Source organism: Heloderma suspectum, chromosome 3, assembly GCF_057233095.1.
Source record: "Heloderma suspectum isolate Gila_16-S chromosome 3, 16-S_ref, whole genome shotgun sequence".
In the NCBI taxonomy this organism is placed as follows: Eukaryota; Metazoa; Chordata; class Lepidosauria; order Squamata; family Helodermatidae; genus Heloderma; species Heloderma suspectum.
In genome coordinates this window covers 51,394,722-51,413,856 of record NC_139460.1, presented here as the reverse complement: position 1 = coordinate 51,413,856, position 19,135 = coordinate 51,394,722, and the positions used below count along the sequence as shown (strand labels likewise).

The 19,135-nt window shown below is 40.0% G+C and overlaps 1 protein-coding gene across 1 annotated transcript in view; it reads left to right on the top strand.

The window, feature by feature from the left end:
• IMPG2 (interphotoreceptor matrix proteoglycan 2) overlaps positions 1-12,605 on the top strand; it is a 90,708-nt gene extending 78,103 nt beyond the window's left edge. The window contains exons 14-21 of the mRNA XM_084843210.1: positions 598-608; positions 3,136-4,512; positions 5,264-5,483; positions 6,819-7,029; positions 7,729-7,917; positions 8,634-8,832; positions 9,309-9,388; positions 12,566-12,605. Of these exons, the coding sequence (XP_084699336.1) occupies positions 598-608; positions 3,136-4,512; positions 5,264-5,483; positions 6,819-7,029; positions 7,729-7,917; positions 8,634-8,832; positions 9,309-9,388; positions 12,566-12,605 (2,327 nt within the window). The remainder of the gene's footprint in view (positions 1-597; positions 609-3,135; positions 4,513-5,263; positions 5,484-6,818; positions 7,030-7,728; positions 7,918-8,633; positions 8,833-9,308; positions 9,389-12,565) is intronic.
• The last annotated feature ends 6,530 nt before the right edge of the window (positions 12,606-19,135 follow it).

Here is a 19,135-nt window from a genome sequence, read left to right as displayed (position 1 = left end):
CGGAAAAAGCTATACTTCTTAGTGCAACACCGCCGCCACCCCTGCCTGCTCAGCTGTCTATGGCCATGTTTCCATAACAATGGAACGAAAAGCTAATGGAGGAGTACTGGATTTTAATTTAAAAGGAATCAGCTCTGCTGCAGTGTGGTCCATGCAGGGCTCCACGAGCAGGTTCTCCGCACCAGTAAAAATCGCTTCACAGAACATACTTCCTGGTGGGGGTGGAGGTTGGAGTGAACATCATCTGACTGGCAGGGGCTGCTCACCCAGTAAGAGAGGCTTCCCCCCCTTTTCCTTTCCCCTGAAAGTCCAGATGCACCTGCATTTCAGGAGCAAGCCTCATTGACCACAATGGGAGTTACTTCTGAGTAGACAGACATATGCTTCTGCTGGGAAAGAGAGCAGTAAATACAAAGGGGACTAGGTAAAATGAGGATCCTAAAAATAAAAAAGAGATCCTCCTGATTCCATGTGATTTTTAAAGAGGAGACCCACAAAACCACCACCCAATCACAAAGCACATCTGCTTCCATGGATTGAAGCAGAAAAATCATGAAAAAAATCCGCCACTCATGGGTGCAGCCACAATGGAAAAAGTTGGATTCGAGGCAGGGATTCTTAGGGATCCTCATGATTTTTACAAGAAAGGTACCCCCAAACACCATCATGTCACTGAGCACATCTATGCCCACAGATCATGCTATAAAGCCATGGATAAGACACTCAATTCAATATGGATCCTCTGAATTTTTACATTGGGTCCCCCCTGCTGAACCCCCGCAATCAAAGCACAGAACTCATCTTTATCCAAGTATGCACACTAAAAATCCCAGATCTGCTGCTTCCCAGCAGATCCTAGAACTTCTGCTTTACCTCAAATGGTGTCAAAAATCGTATGAAATCAAGAGGATCCCTGCCTCGGATCCCTGTTTTTGCAATTGTACCATGGCTGAGCCCATGAGTGGCAATTCCATAATTTTTCTGCTTCAGTCCATGGAGGCAGATGTGTTCTGTGATTGGATGGTGGTTTGGGGAGTCTCCCCTTTAAAAGCCATATGAAATCATGAGGATCTGTTTTTGATTTCATGGATCCTTGTTTTACTTTCTTCCAACACAAAGATAGAAACCAGCCCCCATTTTAACCTTCAGGATCTCTATAATGAAGGGGTGCTGTGCCTTGTCAATTGAGGGGGTAAATTACTGGTGGAAAGGAGGAGACATGAGGAGGAGACAGCTAGGAAGCGGCGTGGATGTGCACCTCACCTCCTCCTCCTCCTGCCTGGGTGATTCACAGCACTTTTTGCAAATAAGTCGATGTGCACATAAACTCCCAATCGCCATAAGAACATGGCGATCGCGGCAGAGACAGAGGAACCAGTGAGCAGAGCAGGGGCTGGGGGCGGGGGCTTTCTCACTTCTCATATCCCTAAGTAACACCACCAGAATGATCATTGTCTCTGAAATGCAGTCATTTTCCTCCAGTTATTCAATCTTCCCCCCCCTCCTCCACCACTGTCTCTAATTGGAGATTGCTGGGTTATGTTCAACCCTGATTTGAACAACTAGAGTTTCCATTCACCAAAGCTCCCTCCCTCCCTGCTGCTGCTGCTGCTGCTGCTGCTCCTCCTCCTCCTCCTCAACCCTTTGCTGAACTTTCTGAAGTTGACACTTTTGGCACCAGGCTGTCTGGGTTGCTCAGAACGAATCACCGAGTCGGACAAGGTGCTTCGTATACAAGCTGCTTCGCTCCAGGGTGCTTCATTGCTATTCTGCTCCACCTCGTACCACATGGAGGCATCTCCAAAACAGCCCGCTTCGACTCGTTATTCAGGCTTCAGACTGAAGCAGTGCACAGCCCTACTAATTACCTCTAGACTGGCCTATTGTAATGCAATGTATTTGGAGCTGCCCTTGAAAAACAGTTGGGAACTGCAGCTGAAGCAGAATGCTGTGGCCAGGGTGATGACCAGAGTCAGGTGTTCAGAACATACTATGCCTATTTTGTTTGACCTTCGCTAGTTGCCAGTATGTTTCTAGGCTAAGTTCAAGGTGCTGGTTTTAAATTTTAAAGCCTTAAACAGCTTGGGACCAGGGTACCTAAAGGAACACCTTCTTCGATGTGTTTCTCCTAGCATGCTTTGTTCAACATTTGAGGTGTTACACCAGATCCCTCGATCCTACGAAGCATGGTGGACAGCAACTAGGAGAAGAACTTTTTCTGAAGTGGCACCCACATTTTGGAATGCCCTACCAAATGAGAGTCGTCAGATACCAACACTTTATTGTTTAAGGAGGTTGCTTAAAATATGACTATTTTAAAAGGCTCTTGGTTGAGTGTTCGCTTGGTTTATATTGTGAATGCTAATCCCTTTATGACTACTGCTTTTAGGAATTGTTTTTGTACTGCTCCTCTTGGCCTGTTATGTTAACATCTCTTTATTATGACTGTTGTTTTAGGAATTGCTATATATGTTTTTATATACTGTGTGAAGTATTATTTTATAAGCCACTTTGAATTTATTTTTTAAAGGTGGGATACAAGCTATAAATAATAATGCAATACAGTAATAATAATAACCTGTGATTTTAACCATAATTTATGCCCTGCTCTTTCTTCATCAGCACAAAGCAGCAAAAAAAAAGGACAATGAAATCAAAATGCAATACAATAAATAGTTATTATTTATTGTGTTGCATTTTAATCTTGCTTTTATTGTCAGGTTGTTGGGGTTTTTTTGCTGCTTTGTGGTGATGAAGAAAGAGCAGGGTATAAATTAGGGTTAAAACTATAGATAAAATCAGGGAATTAAAGGGATTTCTGAATAATGCTGTTGCATGTAACTGGAAGTATGGAGGAGTCTTTTCTCTCAGGATGCTCTTGCATTGACAGAGCTTTTTGCACTGCTGAGTTCCTGTTTTTGGCATTGGTTCATGGAAGGAGGCATTACCTGCCTTTCTAGGGACCACTCCCTGTGATTGTAGTTGTGTATGTGCCCTAAAGAGCTTAGGGTATTTACTGGAGAAAGCATATAATAATTATCCTGGTGGGGCAGAAGGCAAGGTTGAGGAAATAAAATCCAACATGCTATACTAAGAACTACTTAACTTCGTGTTTGTTTATTTTTAGTGATTGAGGATTCTAAGGAGTCAGAAGGTTTGCTTTTGCCTTCAAGTCCTCCTTTTCACATTGTGCCAAAATACATCCCACCTACAAGTAATTCTGTGGTTCCTCTCTCTCTTATACCACCAATGGTCTCTGTATCAGCCATACAGCCTAATACGAAGGAAGTGTTATCTACAGGTTTTGTAGAAGAGGAAACTCTGCAACCTTATATATATACAGAAGAAGACAATATAGATGACTCTAGTTCTGGTTCAGGACAGGAGCCACAAACAAATATATGGCCTTGGTATAGACCTACATCAGAGATAGAGGGATCGGGTATCTTTGACTATAAAGAAACAAATTTCATATTGGCTTCATCAAAGGACTATACATCTAAGGAGCTACTAGATGAAGTCATCTCCCAGTCACCTGTCGGAATAGAAGAACCTATAACAGAAAGTATTCTTGCTGCATCTACTGAGATGTATAGTACATCTCACTACATAATAGAATTGGAGGATTCCAGTGGGGATTATCAAATCATTCCCAAAATAACTGAAATAGAAGACCAAATAATAACAGAGCAGTCACCCACAAACTATCCAAGTATCACCATTACAATAAGACAACCAGATAGTTCTCCAACAACTGGACTAGAGAAACCAGGAATATTTTTAACAACAAATCCTTCTGTGGAAAGGCCAGTGACTGATATTTTTATGGTGGACCAGCAGATCCCTGATTCAACAGCTCAAGAGGCCTCTGGATCAATTGCTCTGAAACCTGTTGCTACTCCTCCTGCTGAAAGTGCCACCCATCGACCTGCAGATGAAGTCACAAGCTCAGCAGCATCAACTAGTTTTGAAGTTTTGACCAGAGTTCCTTATTTAATAGAAGTGACAACTTCTTCCAATGACTTCATTGGAGAGTTCAGTACAACCCACATCACTAATACACTTCCTAGTAGCTTTGACAGTGCAGTAAGCTCTCCTGCAATGGTAACTATTACAGAGTACTCTATCCCCATCCCTGCTGACATGCCTATCACACAGCCAACAGTATTTCAATCTACGGTTATCTCTGCTGAATTGGAGGAAGATTTGATTCCAAAAGAACTGGAAGTTACAGAACAGGACCATGCAGGCACAACATATTATCCCCCTGAAATGAACCAGGATGGAAGAAGTATGACTGAGAGTCATATGAAGCTGTCTACAAATGCCCATTCTACAGAGATGGCCAGTGTAGCTGGGGCTACTCATGAAAATCTCAGTAATGTTACTGTCTCTGCACGGGCTTTAGTGGTGTTCTTTAGCCTTCGAGTTACTAACATGATGTTTTCAGAGGACTTGTTTAATAAAAATTCCCCTGAATATAAAGCCCTGGAACAGCGATTCTTAGAACTGGTAAGACATATTTTATAATCCAGATTTTTCCCACTGCTATTATAAGCAAGAATACTTTTGATCTGGGAGCAAGCAACACAGAAGTTCAGTATGATTCTAAACATAAAAGGATCTTGATTTGTAGGACAGATGATAAGTCTGTGACACTTGAGGTTTGCATTCTGCAGTGGCTAATTTGTACCTACATCTGCTATGATTGTTCACATTCAGATATCTTGATTCAGTTATTTATCAAGGAAAAGGAAACATTTCAAGCAATAGTGGAATGCAGACTTTTTATAACCAGATGAAGTACTCTGTTTTTGCACTACACGTGTGCAACAAAACAAAACATTAAATGGAATTGTTATGAACACATACTGCTGTCCTTAATGATACACTGGGGAAACTGGACAGATAATATCCATTTTTTGTATGGATTCAGATTGATGGGGGTTCTCACTGAATGTGCAGTGATGTTTGCAGTCAACATGTATTGCCAAGCAAGTAGAAGTAGTTTATGATTGATTGACTTTGCATGGTAATTATAAAAGCTAATGCATACATAGGAAAATTGGGCAGCTGAATTTAGCCTTTATGTTTAAAGGAGCAAAACAGATATGCAGTGTAATCCTATGCATGTTTATTCAGAAGTAAGCCCTTCCATATTAAATCAAGCTTACTTCCAGGTAAATGTGCACAGGATCACAGCCTTAGACAAGAAAAAAAGCCTAATCACTGCATTTTTATATTATTTTTTCCTCTATTTTAGCTGGTTCCTTATCTACAGTCCAATCTAACAGGCTTTCAGAATCTGGAAATTCTGAACTTCAGAAATGGTAGTATTGTGGTGAATAGCCGAATGAAGTTTGCAAGATCTGTGCCTCGCAATGTCACTAACTCTATTTATATGATTCTGGAAGACTTTTGCAACACGGCGTACCAGACCATGAACCTGGCTATCGACAAGTACTCCCTTGACGTGGAATCAGGTATTACAAAGAAAGTGTATTGTTGCTGGGTCAATGAGCAGAAAGACTCAGGCCTTTCTCACAGCAGCAATAACCCCTTGCCTGTGCTGTACCATTTCAGACTGCAAATGGGTGTTCAGTTTATTGAATGCTCTTCCAAACCAAACATTCCCCCTGTATAGAAAACTAGATATTAGGGAGATGGCTTCTAGTTTAGCCTTCTCCTGACATGCTAGTTTTCTATGCACAGGCACCCTTTTTGTACGGGGGGAGGCATTAAATGCTGTAAGGCCCCATCTGCAGCCTGACGTGACATAGCCTTTGCTACCTCAGTGAGAATTAAGTTCAGGTAGTATCTATGATGGTGATGATGATATCACCATTTATATAGTGCTTCTTGGATGTTCAAAGTGCCACAGTTATTTAATCTTGGTAGTCCTTACACAACAACTCTTTAGTGCAGCAAATGGCCATGCTGGCTGGAAATGAGGGAGTTGCAAGCCAACATGTCTGGAGGACATCAGGCTGGGGAAAGCTGCTTTAGTGAATTCATGGATGAGGTGAGATTTGGACTGTGGGTTTCCTGATTCACAGTTCACACTTGCAAAAACAACAGTCCACCATCTCTCAGATTTCACAGCCTCTTAGATAGGAACAACATCGTGGTAAATTGGTAGCGTTTTCATAATTTTAAACAGGTCTGCTTATAAAAACGAAGGCTTGATAGAAAGCTCTAATTCAGCACAACTCAGAGTTAGTATGCATTGTCCTGACTAGCACATGGCATGAACCGTTTTAGTTAATTTTACAATAAGAAACAAACCTTGAGCTTTTCTACACATGGCTGTTAATCTGTTGTATCTACTTTTGGTTTTGTTGCAGAATTGAGATCTGAGCTTTACACAAAGAGCTTATCTTTTCCTGCTTTTCTGCTTCATAACCTCTAGGTGGCACTGTGCTGTAGTGGAATACCACAATTGCAGAAGTAGAAAAATATGTTTTCTTTCACTTTCACAAATAATACTCCATTTTCCCTGCTCTAAAAAAACCCTGGACAGTGCTCTTAAAAAAACAGAAGTGAAACTGGAGGGTCACAACATCATCTAAAGAACCAGTAAACAACTGTGAGTAAGGAATGATGAGTGCACAATAAATGCCTTGTGTAGAAAAGCTCCTTATGTATCGGTTCTAATATAAATATTAAAAATAATATTTTATTTTTCTTAACATCTATTTTTACTTTTATGTTAATTTAAAAAATCTTTATAAATAAAAAAATATTTTCAGCATCTAATATAGAGTTAAGCTGCACAAGGCACTACTCAGTTTGCATTCTCTTTTTGTCGGTGTTCCCAGGAGATCAAGCTGATCCTTGCAAGTTCCAGGCATGCAATGAGTTCTCTGAATGCCTGGTGAACCAGTGGAGTGGAGAAGCTGAGTGTGTTTGTTATCCCGGTTATCTAAGCATTGAAGGATTGCCTTGTAATAGCATTTGTGATCTGCAGCCTGACTTTTGTCAAAATGATGGCAAATGTGACATAATCCTGGGGCAAGGGGCAATATGTAGGTTAGTGAAAATTTGTCCAACTGGCTTTTAAATGCGGAAAATTATAGGCATTGGTCTATCTGTGCTATGCCCCAGTTTTAATATTTATCCTTGTTTAAAGTGAAGCAAAATTAAAAACAACAACAACGATAAATCCCTGAAGTGTGATTCCAACTATAAGGAGTTGTGCAGCCATACAGGTTTTCTCCCTAGATTCAGAAAGCCATTCACACACTGAGCTTTTCTATACAAAGAGCTTTTCCTTTCCTGCTTTTCCATGACATAACCTCTAGGTGGCACTGCAATATAGCAGAATAGTGCAAATGCACAAGTGGAAATAGCATTTTTCACTTTCTTTAATACCACATTTCCCTGCTCTAAAAAAGCTTGCCAAAACTGCTGTTTAAAAACAGAAGCGAAACTGGAGGATAAGAATGTCATCTAAAGAACCTGTAAACAAGCATGAGTAGGGAATGATGAGTGCACAATAAATGCCTCATGTAGAAAAGCTTATTGTGCCTTAAAACTGTCTGGTAGCAACTTTCATTCCTCAAATAAGTCAGTTATAGCCATTTGCAGAATACCTTAGCACTTTGCTCAGTTGCTGTTCTGCACTGGTGAAGATTAGCATTTAATGTGAGCTCTCATTTCAGGTTGACAGTAGAATAACTTTTCTTTGTCTTGTCTTATCACTTCTCTGTTGGCATGGATGAATGACAGATGCCGTGTAGGAGAGAACTGGTGGTACAGAGGAGAGCACTGTGAAGAGTATGTGTCAGAGCCGCTTGTTGTGGGTATCGCAATTGCTTCAGTAGCTGGCTTCCTTCTCGTAGCATCCGCCGTGATTTTCTTCCTAGCCAAGACCCTTCGAGATCAGTACACTAAGAGTGAAATTGAGGACTCCTTTGGGTAAGTATCAGTAGGAGGTCATTTAATCTTATGTGCTTGATGGGTAATGAAAGGAGCCAGGGGATAGGCAAGTAAGTGCACAGGACTGCAGGGGCGCCTTGTGAGTGGAGCACAACCATATTTTACATACACTCACTAAACTGAAGTGGCTTTTCGCTAGGCCAAAATGGCTTTTTTGAACTGCCTCTCAGCTTGCTTCTAGCTAAGGCTAAATGATAAGGAAAGCCTGAGGGTAACAAGTGGGATGATAAGTGGGAACTGGAAGTAGAAGAGGGCAATATCAACCTTACTGGGAGAAAGAAGCATAACAGCCTGAGAAAAAATGGGCACACGCATCACGTGACTGGTGGGACTTGCTAGCCAAAGTCAAAATCCAACCCAATGCCTCAGAGATGGAGGAGAGGCCCTATCTGTGTTGGGCAGCTTTATGGATTCACAGTAGGATATCCCCTCTACAATTATTGGAAGAGCCTGTGTAGGTTCCAGCATTTAATGAGCTTGCCTACTGCTCCATTTTGCAGCACTCTCTATGATTTATCATGGAGTCCTAGTTTGTAAGGTTTGTCTTACCGATATAGAATCCAAAATGGAGCCCTTGGCAGCATGGAGCATTGGTTATTTCCCAGCTATGGCCTGAAATGTCAGGTAATATTGTCCATTCACCTTCAAAGTGAGGAATACAGTGTTTGACATCTTTCATTTTAATGTCTTTACAGGCAAGGAGACAGCCTTTCATCCATTGAAAATGCAGTGAAATACAACCCAATGTATGAGAGTGATGCTACTGGACACAGCCACTACTGTCGGAGATATCCACAGCTGACTTCATACAGCTCAACAAGCAATGAGACATCCACTGAGTACAGCAGTGAAGAGATCAGGCACATTTATGAACAAAGTGAGCTAACTAAAGAGGTGAGTAACTTTATTTAATATGGTCTTCACTTTGTCCTATTCCAAGGATTTCAGTGCTTCCAGACAGACAGCTTCTGGCACTACCAGTCAAAAGGTATTGTACAGCTGTTCCATCTTTCCCTCCTTGTTGGATTTTCTGTGGCAAGAAAAGAGACAGAAGAACAAGTACAAAAACACAAGATGATTACAAATGGAACACATAGTTGTCTGGACCCCCTGAAAAATTGCATGAATGTGGCAGGGAGATTGTACAATAAAAACCTTGTCTGGAACCTCCCTAAATAAAAGTACTTCAGTACAGAATTTCAGTGCTAAATGTGGAATATAATTTTGATAAAAGCATAGTTGATAGTGCAGAAAATATGTTATACAATGTGCTGTTCCATGTTGTAATAAATACAGAACATCTTTAGTTTGAACTGATGTATTTTATTTAGGATTATTGTGTAACTATTGTGTTTTTCCCTGTGTTGTAGGAGATTCAAGACAGAATACGGATTATAGAACTTTATGCCAAAGATCGGCAGTTTGCCGAGTTTGTAAGGCAGCATCAAATGTGAGTTAGATGTTTTCTTAAATGCTACCGTAAATTTTCCTCATTTGAATCTATTCATTGTGTTCCACGCAATGGTGATTTATTCAAAAGAAAATAGTGTATCAGGGGATTATTTATTTCTTTAAACAGTGGATTGAATAACACTCTATTGACTTTTGTGTGGATCCCCAATGATCAGCTGAATTACTATGTTACAGAGTGTAAAGAAGAGAGTAAATACAAGACCTTCATGGTTCTATAGCACATTGGAAATATACACTGTACAAAGCTGGTAATTATTAGCATCCACATAATTGATTTCCCTAATTATTAAAATGGAATTCCTTTAATATTACACAGTTATTTTTATTTCATAGTGGTTTTTAATACCTAGCTTAGTAGGGTTTTTTGTTTGTTCTTTTTGTATTTTATTTTAATTATTGTTATAATTAATTTTGTATACCACGCTGTGATTTGATAATAATGGGGGGGAGAGAGAGAGAGAGAGAGAGATTACAATTAATAAAGAGAATTTATTTATTTATTTATTTATTTAGCATATGGCACTTATTGCCAGGGAGTCTACAATGTTTTTACACAGTAGATGTTCTGGCGCCAGTAATTGCTAGTCTTTGTTGCACCGATGCACCAGAAGAGGGCGAGCTAGCTTTGCATCAGCTGGCCAGCAGCGTTCTTAGGGAAGTTGGCTCATCTGGGCTTTTTCTCCACCCCTCCTCCGCTGATCGTGTCCGGGCAGATCCAGCACCAGTTCCTGCTCCCCACATAGAGTGGTGCCAGCGTTTCCCTCCACCGAAATGGGGGTACCTATTTATCTACTCGCAGATGGTATGCTTTCGAACTGCTAGGTGGGCAGGAGCTAGGGATGAAATGATGGGAGCTCACTTCCGTCACGCAGAGCTGGGCTCGAACTGTTGGAGTATCGACCATTTCTGGCTGGCAAACTCCACTGTCATTAAGCTGCTGCGCCACCGCGTCCCCTATAAAGAGAAATGTATTTACTACATGCAACATGTACATCTGGTCTTCTGGGGGAGGGGTGGAAGCCGACAGCAACTGCTAGAGTAGTAGAGGCTAAATTGACGTAGTTCAGTAGGAGGTAATATTGATGTATTACTTTCAGTTGTGGTAGGTAAAGCATGTAGGAAATACATAAAGAGAATTGTATTTACTACATGCTTTACCTACCACAACTGAAAGTAACACATCAATATTACCTCCTACTGAACTACATCAATTTGGCCTCTACTACTCTAGCAGTTGCTGTCGGCTTCTGCCCCTCCCCCAGAAGACCAGACGTACATGTTGCCCAGCTCTTTTGCAATAGTATTTTGTTTAAAAATAATTATAACCAACCTGAATACCTTTGGAAAATCATGTTTTGGGATGGCATTCAACATGGCACAATTTTGATTTCTATATAATATAGGTTTTGAATTGGGTATTTTGCTTTCATTGTATTACTATATTAAACTCTTTGATTATTTTATATTTGACCCCATGGGATTGCTGTAGCTCTCCATATGTGTTTTGATTTTCTGTGCTGGTGTTGTATTTCATTATGGTATTTTATGATGTTTGTGTTATGTTTTTAGTTTTTGTTTGTCTTAACTTATGCATTGACTAGAGGACTAGGTAGATAGGCAACTAATAAACAAACAAATAAATAAACTCTTGGGCAGAATCCAACGGGGCACTTATGCCCCTGCTGATTTGCGCAACGCCCCAACCACTTGCACAATGATGATTTAGTAATTCCATGGCAACCCAAAACAAGCGGAAACGTTCGTTTCTGGAAGGAGGCAGGTTGGCAGAGCTTGCATAAGGGAGCTCTGCCGACCTGCCTCCTTCCAGAAATGAGCATTTTCACTCATTTTGGGGCTTCCTCTAGGAAGTGCTAAATCTCCCTTGCATAAGTGGTGGGTCCCACAAGCACATTGCAGTTGGCGGGATTCACTCCTTGTAGAAGGGAATCAGCGGGGCAAATTGTAACTTGCCCTGAGTTCTTAGAAAAGGACAGACAAAAACTGAGTTAAATAAAACGAATACAAATTATTTTATTTATTATATTTTTATCAGGCAACAAGTGACAGGAAAGGATCAGGCAACAAGTGACAGGAAAGATGCCTGCCTGAGATCCTAGAGACCCACTGCCAGTCACAGTAAATACTGGAATTGATGGATAAATCATCTGACCTGCTATTCAGCAGCTTCCTCTATTTCTTCTGACCAAACTGCATTACAAACTGTATATTAACATGATTTCTAAGTGAAGTTAATCAAAAACAGTAAGATTTTATGCTACCCAATAAATTACAGCACCAAGTCATTTTGTATCAAGAAGAATAACTTACACTTCTGACTGCACACCACCTATAGAGAATGTGTGAACATCATAGAACACAGGAAGTTGTCTTATATTGAGTCAGCCAATTGGCCCCTTTAGCCCAGTATTGTCTACACTGATTGGCTGCCGGTCTATAGGGTTTCAGACGGGGATCTTTCCCAGCCCTACCTGGAGATGCTAGGAACTGAAGCTAAGACCTTCTGCATACAAAGCAAATACTGAGTAACATGTGAAAACTTGTATTAGGAACATAGGTAGCTGCCTTGTACTGAGTCAGACCCATTGATCCATCTAGCTCAATATTGTCAGCATTGACTGGCAGTGGCTGTCCAGGGTTTCAGCTAAGATTTCTTCCTAGCCCTACCTGGAGATGCCGGAGATTGAATCTGGGACCTTCTGCATACAAAGCAGGTGCACTGCTACTGAGCTATGGCCCCTCCAATATCATTAATAATTTGATGTGAATATAAAACGTCCTGCAAATTCAGCAATTTGTTAGAAGCCCATGGCGCCAGTACTTTTCTACGCATGCTTAGAGAGAGGCTATTGCAATTGATTATGGACTGGAATTTTAGTGCAGTTACAAGTTCAAACTATTCTTAATTTATCTTAACATATTAAGAAGGCAGTTAAATGCTCATGAGGTAGCAGAAGTGAGTCCTAAAAGGTCTAGGAAGCTCATAGCCAAGCCGTTTTGGCCAAAAGATGGGATATAAATAAATAAATTATAAAAATAAATAAGCGGAATCAAATGGATCTCAGAAAAATGTTGAGACTTCTCAGCTTCTTTGTTTAAGACTAGCTAATATTCAGGAGTTTTTCCTTTAAAACAGGAGTTTGAAAGCTGGCAGAATCACAAATCCTACAAGTTAGTCCTTCTTGAATTCTAGAAAATCAACACGATAATGAACAAAGAACCTGTAGTCATTAGTAACACGTTATGTTTGCTCTTATGGGTGCTAGAAGGTTGGAAACTTGTCATATTAAAGTGTTGCAGTCTCAGTGTAAGTTTGAGCCAGGTGCCTGAAAGCCAACTATTTGGCGTCTTTGCTGGAAATTCACTAGAACAGCTTCCTGATGATTCTATTATATTAGTCTATAAAATTTGTCTGCAAGCTCCAGTCTATTTTCTGGGTCGCTCAAAACTAGTTCTCATATTTTAGTAAGGATGTTAAAACGCGATGTACTTCAAAAATATTAGTAATTGCCTGTTGTTGTTGTCATCCAGTAGAAACCAAAATGAGGAGATATAAAAATGAGCATATGGGAAATCTTCATGATATCTATGTATGTAATTATAATATTTGCTGCGCTAATCTTTAGCAAAAGCCAGTTACATGAAGTTCATAGTGATTGCTTCATTTTAAATACATCACTGTGTAAAACTCACACAGCTTCACTTATACAAATTTCTTTGAGTAAAGGCTAAGACATGAACGTCATATACACAAGCAACATTTTGTTATTTAAAAACTTCAGTTTTCAACCATTTATGTCCTTAATTTGGAATGGATGGATGTATTTCCAAACTTCCTCTGCAGTGGTTCACAGAGCTTCCTTTGTACTAATGATTTGTCCCAGAACTTGTTTTTAAGGCCAGGGGTACATAGCATTAGACTGACTTCCAGAGGAGTAGCCAATCTCTTTTGAGCAAAAACAGCTAGCACTTTAAAGACTAAGCTATAATATTGCATGCATATGGTGAAGCTAGTCCATGAAAGATTATGCTGTGATAAATTGTTACACTCCTTGTTTGTTTTTGTAACACTAGAAATAATGCTAAATATGAGATTGCTCCTGAGCATGTGCAGAGTGCCCATTCTTCAACAGCTGAATAACTATGCCTAGTGCTGATGTGTTAGATAATTAGACAGAAGACCTTCCAGGTCAGAAGGTGTAGCTTCCAAGCAGGCTAAGGCACAATTTATTTACATATTTCATTTCTAAATTACCCAATAACCAGAGCACCAGTGTTTTCTTAGAAACTGTGACTGATATATCTTTAAAAATTAAATTATATTTTCCAGTTGTGGGAAATAAAATGAGTTATTTCTATACCTTTTGAAGGGAATGTAGGTTGCGCAAAGATAATTATTTCTTTGCAGCTGCAGGAGCTGCACTCCCATTATGTCTACCACGGTGCTAGCCCTAAACCACCATTCATAAGTTGATGTGAATGTAATGGAAAAGGGGAGAGTCTCTCTGATGAAGTTATGAGGTTTCTTTGTATTCCCGATTTCTCATTGTAGCCATTCTCCATGGTTTCATTTAATTCATAGGAAATTATGGGAAAGGCTAGCTCAGCTTTTGGACTAGTCACTTTCACTCCTAAGGGAACCTGCACTTAAAAAAAAACTTTTTATGAGCTTACATGAGTGGATATATGAATACATACCCATCTTTTTACATGCTAAAAATAAAACAATGTTTTAAAACAATTCCAGAATTTATCCAGGCACATGTGGGGGTGGAATGGGCTACTTGGCAGAGACACTCACTATCCAATAGGGACTCAAAAACCAGTCACATCAAAATGTTCGCATGACTATTGGAGCAATGATGCTGTTACTTTTGGAGGCTTGTTCCAACTATTCCAGGATACTTCTGGAAGTGCTATAAAAACCTGCAAAGTCAGTTTGACTAATGACCATGGCAAGTGTCACAGGCAGAAAACATGAATTTGGGTTTCACATTTGGGTTTCAAATAGGTAACAACAGCTCTACAATCTGCATTCCTGGTCTTTGTGTCATTGTATGCAGCCTTTGACAAACTTAAATAATCACTGTTGTCTTTATTTCCTTTCAGGAACTTGCTTTAAAAACTGGATCCAGTAGAAAGATCACGGGAGATTAAGATGGATGGTGGTGTTACAGGTCTGACACACTGATGTGGCTGTGAGGTCTCAGTGAAGTGGATGGATCTTCTTAACTGCTCTTGCATGGATTCCCTTATCCTCTAAATGAATGGATAAATGTAGGGAAGGCTGTTTTTCATTGGGTTTTCAGAATGCATCCAAACATCATGGAGGATGACCAGGAGCTGCAAAGATTATGAAAGTCACTTTCACTCACTTGTAACAAGGAGCTGATTTTAGTAAAATGCAACATTGACTGCTCTGTAACTTTTTTTTTTTCTTGTCTTGTGAATGTTTTCCCCTTTATTTTTGGTGTGTGTGTGTGTGTGTGTGTGTGTGTATAATAACAACTGTATCTGGTGTTCCCTGCTTTGGAGGGACTACATTTTGCGGTTTAAAAAGTGTTAGTAGGGAGGTAAATGCTGGGTTGCATGTGGCAAGTTTATAGATGTGTTACTGTTTCTGCACAAGCAATTTTAACAAAGAAAATATTTGGTCTATTAATAAAAGTTAATAAAAGTTTAAATAGTAGTTAGTTATCTAGATGTTTTGCATAAAAGGCAGATGTAGCTTTTCTTGCCCAACATAAACTTATAAGAAAAAGCTATTACTAAGAACATACTGAGGTTGCTGCCCTATACCCATTTATCTGGGACTAAGCCCTATTGAATAAATTACAACTGAGTGCATATGCATAGGACTGCAGTGTAAATTAGGAATTTCTTATTGCCATTTCACCTTTTAGTTGCTTCTGCTATTGGCATTCATCCTATATATAACCTTGAGTAGTTGGACCATCCATCTAGGAAGTTATCCCTCTCCAAAAGAAATATGAGAGTGACTGCGTACTAGTTTTGTACATATATCAATGAGATGGGTGACTGGAGGCAAGAAGGACATATTATCCTACCGTTATTTAAAAAACCTTTTTTCTTTTACTAACAAGAGTTTCACTGTGTCAGAAGTTTTATTAAAATATGGAGATTAAAAAAACAATTAAGTATTAAGTTAGTGTATTTATTGCATATCTTGCTTTTTTTCTCATTAACAGTCTTTTTCATAATGATTTTGTATACGCCATAATCAAGGATAGGACAGGGGTTCCAATATTCCAACTTATTCACCCACTAGACTAAACAGATGTTACTGAAGTTTTTAATTCTTTGGAATTGCTATGGTGATTCTCCCCAACCCCACCTCCACCCGTCCTTCTTGGGTGTATTTGCCTCATTTTGGTTGAGGTTATTCTGAACAGAACAGAATAATTTATGACTGGTCCCTACAATGCAAATATTAATATTTCTGGATAGCAAGTATTGCAAAACTTTTATTATGTACTTCCATCAGAGAACTGCAGAACTCTATTATGTACCTCCAATTGAGAACTCAGCAGATACCAGTAGGTGATAAATATTTATCCTGTGAATTAACATGCATGGTTGACTTGGCTCTCAGGCTTTTAGTTTCCTTAATCATTGATACTTATGTAAAGTAGCTGGTACCACAATATGACACCATTTGGCCTGGAAGTGGGTGATGACCCTGAGTGGAGGGATTATGCTAAAAATAATTCTGGTCCAAATCTAGCACATCTAGTTATTCTCCTGTTTTTAATTGTACTTGGTTTTCTAATAGTCATATTCCTTGTAGAGAATCAAGGCACATTCAAAGCTATTATGCAAACCAATGTGGGTGGTTCCCCCACCCCAATAGCTTCTGTTTTAACTATGATCAGCATCTCTACATGTACAATACCATCCCACAGCCTTAAAATTCCTCAATGCTATTTGCAACTTTGGGTTTCCCAAACCCATTGCAATCCAGTTGAGCAGGAGAGGCTCAAAAAGGGGAAAGATGAATTCTCTAGCATACATTTCCTTCAGCCGGAGATATATACTAGAGTAGTGTTCCCCAACCTGACGCCTTCTCAATGTGCTGGACTACAACCCAGATCATCCCCATCCATCATGACCTGTGGCCATACTAGCTGGGGATGGTGGGAGTTGTATTACATCTGGAGGGGAAACCTGGGATCTGGCTCTGAAATGAATTACTGTGTAAAATGGTGCTTGAGGAATAACTACTTAGCTCTTCACCCTTCTTGTCTGCCTTAATATTCTATCAATAATTTGCTATTTAGGGCTTGTCTGCACTGCAGCTTTGCTGCACATGAATCTTCAGTTGGGGTGAATTTAAAGTGCCTTTTCCCTGTGGCATCTGCAAGAAGCACAGCTGGAATTTAGGCACTGAATAATCTTACCTACAAATCATCCCAGTTTCAAGAGGACCCAGATTATATCACTTCAATATATCGCTCAACAAAACATTGCCATAAAGGTTGTCATAGATGGGTTGAGCTGAGTGCATACTTTTGTATAATTAGAGCTTTTCAAATTGCTTGTCCATTATGCAGTCATGTTATTCCTATACGGTAGGAGTGTGTTTTAGCACAATTCTTGTGATTGATTGATTGATTTTTGTTGCTTTTTAGTATATGAAGCTGTGACACACAAGGATTGATTTTTGTTGCTTTTTAATATATCAAGCTGTGACACACAAGCATTCTAGCCCTCATACCTCACATATCTGGGGTAACTGAGCACAGCTCAGTTACCCCAGCCTAATCTAATTAATGAAGGCAGAGGGGCAAATAAAATTATCATTCATGGGTGCACAGGAAAATATAACATGCTAAGAAAAATGTGTGTAAAGAATGCAGACTAATACTGCATAATATGTACACTAAGATAATTTGCAGTGCAGATACAGCTTCAGTTATACAAATAAAGTCTTAGTTATAAGTAGAGATTGGTAAGTGTTGACCTTTGATAGAAGACTTAAAATCTGGTTGCAGACTTTGATTGAAATTAATGTATTAAATAGTCTGGGAGACAATTCTCTACAGAGTAGGCCAAATCTGTGTTTTGTGACCTATCAGTTCAGCAGTAGTTTCTGATGTCCTGAATGCTAGGCTTGAAGAGGTTCTGGTCATATTGTAAAATGAATATTTCATTGTGTATACAGGAAACATTTTTCTTATTGTATATACCATATCTGTTTATTTTTCACTGCAATAAAATGTTTTTTGTTTCAAGAATCCATGAGATTGTTATTCATCATTTATATAGCAATGATGCCCATAAACATTATAATTGTTGAAAAGCTCTATCGGCAGGTTGGGTTGCTTGTGGCTTCCATCTAATTTGGACAGATTTTGCTATTCTAACCAGGTATAACTTGCAATGGAATTCTGGGTCAGAGGGTGAGTTAGTGAGGTACACTAGAGTCCTGCCAGGTTTCAGAAGCCCTCAGGGTTGCTAGGGCCTGTCTAGAGAAGGGGCGGGCAGAAGGTAGATCTACAAATATTTTGGACCAACTCCCAGAAGCCCATGCCAGCATGGGCAATGGTAAAGAATGCTGAGAATTGTAATTAAAGACATCTGGAGACCTACTTTTTGCCCATCCTTGGTTTAGAGGCATTTGTGTATTAGAAAGCATTGGTGTTATCAATATGCAGCAAGGCCTAGAAGCTTCAATGCACACAGGGCTGGACCAAGACAATTTGCTGCCAGAAGCAGAGCACCAAAATGTGCCTACCTCTATGCAAGGGCTGTACCATTTGGACATCAATTCCTGCCTTCATCTGTCCTCCTACATTCTGCTGCCTGAAGCAGCCTGCTTCACTTTGCTGCATCATAGGGCCCTGATGGCACAGACTGGAATTGCTTACTGCTCCTGTAAGGAGCATGGATGCAGCATTCACGTGTGAGAACAGTCTGGATCTCTACAACTGCTGCAGCTTGCATGATATGGATCAGACTTTGCAGAGGAAAACTACCTACAACCCTTCTGGATTAATCCCAATGGAGGGAATGGCAATGGTGAAAGTGCAGTCTGTGCGGTCCAAGCTCTAGCAGCTACAATTTCCTACAATTGTCTTATATCCATGTTTCTTACAAGCTTCACCACACAAGGCTAAAAATTCCACATCCCTACTGGGGCTTCTGCTTCCAGATTCTTTGCAGGATTAAGATTGGCTCCTTTACACGGGTAGACACATGCTTTGAATTGGGGAATTCCTTTCTCGGCAAGTTCTATGTTTCATTTTAGAGCCACTAGATGGTGCTGTGGTTATAGCAGAACTGTGCAATTAGACACAGCCAATATATCAAATTGACATTCCTTATCAGGTTATCTCCAACCTTTTAAAAAGCTGGCTAAAGGTCAGAAAGCACAGCAGATGCCCTGGAGGTTGACGGTGTCATGTAAAGGACCTGCAAACTTCTGTGAGTGACCAATCACGAACATGCAATAAAAGCCTCATGTAGAAATGCTCGAATTCTCATTCTTTACACAAGAGCATTTAGGAATGCAAGGTTGCAGCTTCAAGCCACCCCCTTGTCATGGTGAGATCACTATCAGGTGACGTTGGACTTCTTGGTTCCACAACCCCTCCACAAGGGTGGAGGACCCATTAAAATAGTCCGCGCCAGGCGTCTTATGGATCCGAATGGATTCCTGAATGCGCTTGGGGATTCTCTGGTGCAC